This window comes from Mustela erminea, chromosome 9 (genome assembly GCF_009829155.1).
Source record: "Mustela erminea isolate mMusErm1 chromosome 9, mMusErm1.Pri, whole genome shotgun sequence".
Lineage (NCBI taxonomy): Eukaryota > Metazoa > Chordata > Mammalia > Carnivora > Mustelidae > Mustela > Mustela erminea.
In genome coordinates, this window is record NC_045622.1 from 98,840,328 (window position 1) to 98,846,477 (window position 6,150).

The 6,150-nt window shown below is 35.3% G+C and overlaps 1 protein-coding gene across 1 annotated transcript; it reads right to left on the reverse strand.

The window, feature by feature from the left end:
- Positions 1-5,217: 5,217 nt before the first annotated feature.
- Positions 5,218-6,150, reverse strand: LOC116600081 (olfactory receptor 4C11-like). The gene has a single exon (XM_032360087.1). The coding sequence runs from the start codon at positions 6,148-6,150 to the stop codon at positions 5,218-5,220; it is 933 nt and encodes a 310-aa protein (XP_032215978.1).

Below are 6,150 nucleotides of genomic sequence, written 5' to 3' on the forward strand. Positions count from 1 at the left end.
GGGTGACATCAGTACTGGCATTCTTAGGAATGGAATGATAAAATATCAAGGACTTGCTTTACTATTCTCAGACAGCAACAACAATAAAACAAACAAAAAATAAATAAGCCCATGTGGAATGAGGGGAAGTGCAATGAGATGAAATAGGAATAATAATATGTTGATAATTGTTGAATCTGGATAATGGTGGAAGGGACTTCTTATAGAGGTTTTTTTGTTTGTTTATTTGTTTTGTTTTGTTTTTATCAGGCTCATAGTATTTATTAACAAAAACAATCGCCTTTAACTTTTTAATATATTTATTTATTTATTTATTTGTTTGTTCACTTATTTTATTATGTTAGTCACCTTATAGTACATCATGAGTTTTTGATGTAGTGTTCCATGATTCATTGTTTATATGTAACACCCAGTGCTCCATGTAATACATGCTCTCCTTAATATCCATCACTGAGTTAACCCATTCCCCCCAACCTCAGCCCTCTAAAATCCTCATTTTGTTTCCCAGAGTCTGTAGTCTCTCATGGTTCATCTCCCTCTCTGATCTCCTCCCCTTCATTTTTTCCTTCCCTCTCCTAATGTCCTTGATGCTACCCTCATGTTCCACATATAAGTAATCCATACGATAATTGGCTTCCTCTGTTTGACTTATTTCACTAAGCTTAAACCCCTCCAGTTCCATCTATGTCAGTGCAAATGGTGGGTATTCATCCTTTCTGATGGCTGAGTAATATTCCATTGTATATATGGGCCACACCTTCTTTATCCATTCATGTGTTGAAGATCATCTCAGTTACTTCTACAGTTTGTGTATGGTGGATGTTGTTGCTATAAACATTGGGGTGCATGTGCTCCTTCTTTTCACTATATCTGATTCTTAATGTCTTAATGACAGTCACTGTTCTACTTTTTTTCTGTGAAAATGATCAGTAGATTTGAATGGGAATTTTTTTTTTGAAGGAGTTAGATATACTAGTAAGTTTTTTTTTTGCAATATAATTCTTTTTTGAGATTATTTTATTATTTTATTTTACATGTAATCAAATGCAACCTTTTAAGTATGTGGTTTGATGAGTTTTGAAAAATTTATATATTTACATAGCGATTAACAAATTCAGGATTTAGAATACTTTCATTAACCCAGAAAGATCTGTCATGCTCCATTTCAGTTAAGTCTCTCAGATTCAACTACTGTCCTAATTGGCACCACTCTGTTTTAGTGCTGTCTATTCTTTAACTTCATATAAATTGAATCATATCATCTACTAGCAGTGCATGGTCTCTTTGTTCCAAAATTAAGCATTATACATTGATATATGTATCGTTAGTCCATTACTTTTCTTTGCTGAAGATTATTGTCTCTCTCACCAACTTCTGACTTTCAAGTGCAGTGTATTTTCCTTTAATGTGATTGTTTAATTTTGGGGAATAAATTCATCTTATTGTAGTTTACTTTTCAGTCACCTTCCTAACTTCTATTTTTTTGTTCTATAAACTTTTGAGCTAATAAAGTAGATTCTTTTGATCTATTATTCAATTTTCTCTTCTTCTTAACAGATTTTTAAATAATAGATTCCATTTTCTTCAGCAGTTTCAGGTTCATAGGGAAGTTGGGCAGAGGCTATGGAAATTTCCTTTATCTCCTCTGATTACAAAATAGGCAGAGGAACTGGATAGATATTTTCCAAATACATATAAATTGCCAACATCATGTCAAAAGAAGCTCAACATCACTTGTCATGAGAGAAATGTAAATCAAAATCATAATATCACTTCACTTCTGTTAGAATGACCAGTATTGAGAAGACAAGAGAAAAGGAATGTTGGTGAAGATGTGAAGCAAAAGGATCCCATGTGTACTATTGATGGGTATGTGAATTGGTGTAGTCATTATGGAGAAAAGTACAAAGTTTCTTCAAAAATATTAAAATAGTACTACCTTCCATTAGTCATACTCTTGGGTATATATCTAAAGGATCTCAAATCATGATTGTGTAGGGCTTTCTGAATTCTCAGTTTCATTGCATCATATTTATAGTAGCCAAGGAGTGGATACAACCTCATCCTTGACTGATGAACCAATATAGGAAATGTGGGACATACATTATTCAGACTTTAAATAGAGGAAAATTCTGGGGTGCCTGTATGGCTCAGTGGGTTAAAGCCTCTGCCTTCAGCTCAGGTCATGATCCCAGGGTCCTAGGATTGAACCTCACATCTGGCTCTCTGCTCTGTGGGGAGCCTGCTTCCTCCTCTCTCTCTGCCTGCCTCTCTGCCTACTTGTGATCTCTGTCTGTCCAATAAATAAATAAAATCTTTTAAAAAAATAAATAAATAGAGGAAAATTCTTCCATTGGCAATAACATAGATGGAGCTGGAAAATTTGATGTTAAGTGAAACAAGCAAGAATAGAAAGATAAATATTGCATGATCTCACTTATATGTGGAAATGATAAAAGTTCTATTCACAGAAGTAGAGAATAGAATAGTGGTTACCAGGGGCTAGGTATTGGAGGAAATGGAGAGATGTTGGCCCAAGGGTGCATGGTTTCAGTTATGTAGAATGAAGAAGTTCTAGGCATTGAATATATAGCATGGTCACTATACTTAATACCATAACCTATACTTAAAATTGTAAAAAAGGAGAGATCTAAATTAAAACTTCTTACAAACACACACACACACAGACACATGCAATACAATGTTAAGTATATAGAAAAGATAGATGTCTTAATTAGATTGTGATGACTTTTCAGTATACACACACACACACACACACACACACATACACATATACTTTTACTATATCAACATGCCAACTTGCGACACTAGTGCAGTCACTAAGCTTCACAATATCCCCAAAAGCAAAAAGTAATGAGAACACTTAAAACATGATATCTTAATGAATTCATTTTAAAATAATCTTTGACTGGATGAAACTATTGGTATTGAAAATGTTTTTCAGGTAAACTATGAAGAACAGCATTAAAATTAAATGGAATCTTGTCTCAGTTACTAAGGATGTGGTGAACTTGAATACACTGATATCAATGATTTTATTTATTTATTTATTAGCTTTTATTTAAATTTCTTTTAGTTAACATGCATTGTGATAAGAATTCCAGGTGTACAAATGAGTCATTCAATACATACCACACCCAGTACACATAACAATTATACTCCTTTATCCCTATTTTATATTTAACTCATTGTCCTACCCACCCCACTCTCTGGTAACCATCAGTTTGTTCTCTATAGTTAAGAATCTCTTTCTTGATTTGTCCCCCCTCTCTGTTTTTCCGTATACTGATTTATTTAGTTTGTTTTTTTATTTTTATTTTCACATGAGTGAAATCATATGGTATTTGTCTTTCTCTGACTGAATTTTTTCACTTAGCATAATACTCTGTGGCTCCATTCTTGTCATGGAAAATGCAAGATTTCATTTCTCATTCTTGTTTATGAATAATATTCCATTATGTATTTGTGTGTATATATATATACACCCATATATTTGTGTGTGTAAATACATAAGCATTTGTGTGACACACACAAATACATAAGTCATATTTTTTTTTTAAAGATTTTATTTATTTACTTGACAGAGAGAGATCACAAGTAGGCAGAGAGGCAGACAGAGAGAGAGAGGAGGAAGCAGGCTCCCTGCCGAGTAGAGAGCCCGATGCAGGACTCGATCCCAGGACCCTGAGATCATGACCTGAACCGAAGGCAGCGGCTTAACCCACTGAGCTACCCAGGCATCCTACATAAGTCATCTTTATCCAATTCATCATTCTATGGATACTTGGACTATTTCCATAATTTGGCTACAGTAGATAATGCTGTTATAAACATTGGGTTGCATGTATCACACTGATTTCAGTGAATCTAAACTTCGGCCTGCTCTAATTCAAAGTATGACTGCTAATCTGCTCTGCTGGCCTCAAAAACTTATTGCCAGTTCTAGCATCAAAATACACACTACACTTTTACTAAGAAAGAACAGAGAAAGGAAGCAGCTTCCTGCTGCAAAAGTAGGGTCTCTCTAACTCCATTAACTAGAGACAAGTATAGTGAGTAGTTCTGAATGCCTCTTATACTTTCTTTTATTTCACTGATACCACCCACATTTAAATGAAATAATATACACTTTTTTTCCCTTTAAAATAAGTTTTACCTTCTGGTACTTCAATCTCAGTATATGTTTTATCTATGCCGTATTTCAAATCTTATTTAGTCTTGACAGCATATATTGTTTTGTTCTTTCCCTCTTAGATCTGTAGAAGTCTCTTGTATTAGCCCCTATTTACCAATTATGTAGATTAGCTGAATATCTCCAGGACTTTGTAATACTACATTTAAAAATCTCAGGGTCACCTGTGTGACTCAGTGGGTTATAGCCTCTGCCTTCGGCTCAGGTCATGATCCCAGGATCCTGGGATCGAGCCCCGCATCGGGCTCTCTGTTCGGCGGGGAGCCTGCTTCCCCCTCTCTCTCTGCCTGCCTCTCTGCCTACTTGTGATCTCTGTCTGTCATATAAATGAACAAAATCTTAATAAATAAATAAATAAATAAATAAATAAATGAAAATCTCATATATAATGCCTCAGTTATCTCAATAGTCAATGAAAACAATGAGAAAAAATTATTTAAGAAAAAAATACATATATTTATGTGTGTGTGTGTGCACACACTCACACATATGTATATGGTCTTTTGACCTTTGATTTGCTAGAATGGAACTTTTTAAAGATAAACTAATGATACAGTGAAAAGAATTATTGCCACACAATGTTAATTCATTTGATATGAATGTGTTCAAGACAAAGCAAGACACCTTATTTGAAATGTGCTATAGAGACAATTAAAAGCCATAGTAAACAGACTATTATTTATGGATGCTCGGAGTTTGAACAGTTGTGATTGCAAAAATATCTTTCTCCTTATCAAACTAGAGGGTAGACTTAGATGTGAGAAGTACTTCATTATCACCAATTATTCATGATAGTGTGTCATTATCACCAATATCAAAATTGAGCTCTCAGGAAAGGTAAGAACCAGGCTAGCATTATGAGGGAAACCACTAGTTTGAGGGCAGAAGTACAGAGAAAAGAAAGGAAATTAGGTGCACTACCTTAGATTGCATTGCGCAAGTCAAGATATACACTACCCTATGTGATATCTGCACAGAATAAGTAATCAACCAAAGCCCTCAATTCATCTTTTGCATTCAGATGTAATTTTAATATGCCATATCATTCTCATGGCATTTTTCACTTCTGCATTCCTCAGTGTGTAGATGAATGGGTTGAGAAAAGGTGTCCCAATAGTATAAAATACAGTCACCATCTTGTCCATTGGGAAAGTGGTTGCAGGGCGTGTATATATGAATATACATGGAACAAAGAATAACACTACTACTATGATATGAGAAGTGCAAGTAGAGAGAGCTTTTTTCCTTCCTTCTGCACTGTGGTTTCGCAGTGAATGCAAGATGATAATGTATGAGATTATCAGAATCACAAAACCACTTGTGGTAATGGCCCCACTGTTAGACACCATCAACAGGTTGATCTCATATGTATCCATGCAAGCAAGTTCCATCAAGGGCTGCAAATCACAGCAGTAATGATCAATGAAATTGGGTCCACAGAAAGGCATTCTCAAGGCCAGGATAATCTGGGTTGTAGAATGGATGAAAGCCCCAATCCATGCAATAATAATCAAAATGTTGCAGACTTGCTGGCTCATTATGGTTGGATAATGTAAGGGCTTGCAAATGGCCACATAGCGATCAGCAGCCATGAGGATGAGCACAAAGATCTCCATGCCACCAAAGAAATGTAGTGCAAAGACTTGAGTCATGCACTCATTGTAAGTTATGATTCTTTTTGCAGAGAGTGAATCCGCAATTAGTCTAGGAGCTATGGAGGTTGAAAAGCAGGCATCAGCAAAGGACAAATAAAATAGGAAAAAGTACATGGGGCTCCTAAGTGTCCGGCTGGACTTGATGGTCACAATAATAAGCAAATTCCCTACCATTGTTCCCAGATAAAAAATGAAGACGATTACAAATACCATTTTCTGTCTCATAGGATCTTCAGTCAATCCTAATAGGATGAATTCAGTCACACTGTTGTTTTGCTGCAT

What these genes read in the sequence shown, in the direction of transcription:
- LOC116600081 (XM_032360087.1), bottom strand. Translation starts at nt 6,150, where the DNA reads ATGCAGCAAAACAACAGTGTGACTGAATTCATCCTATTAGGATTGACT.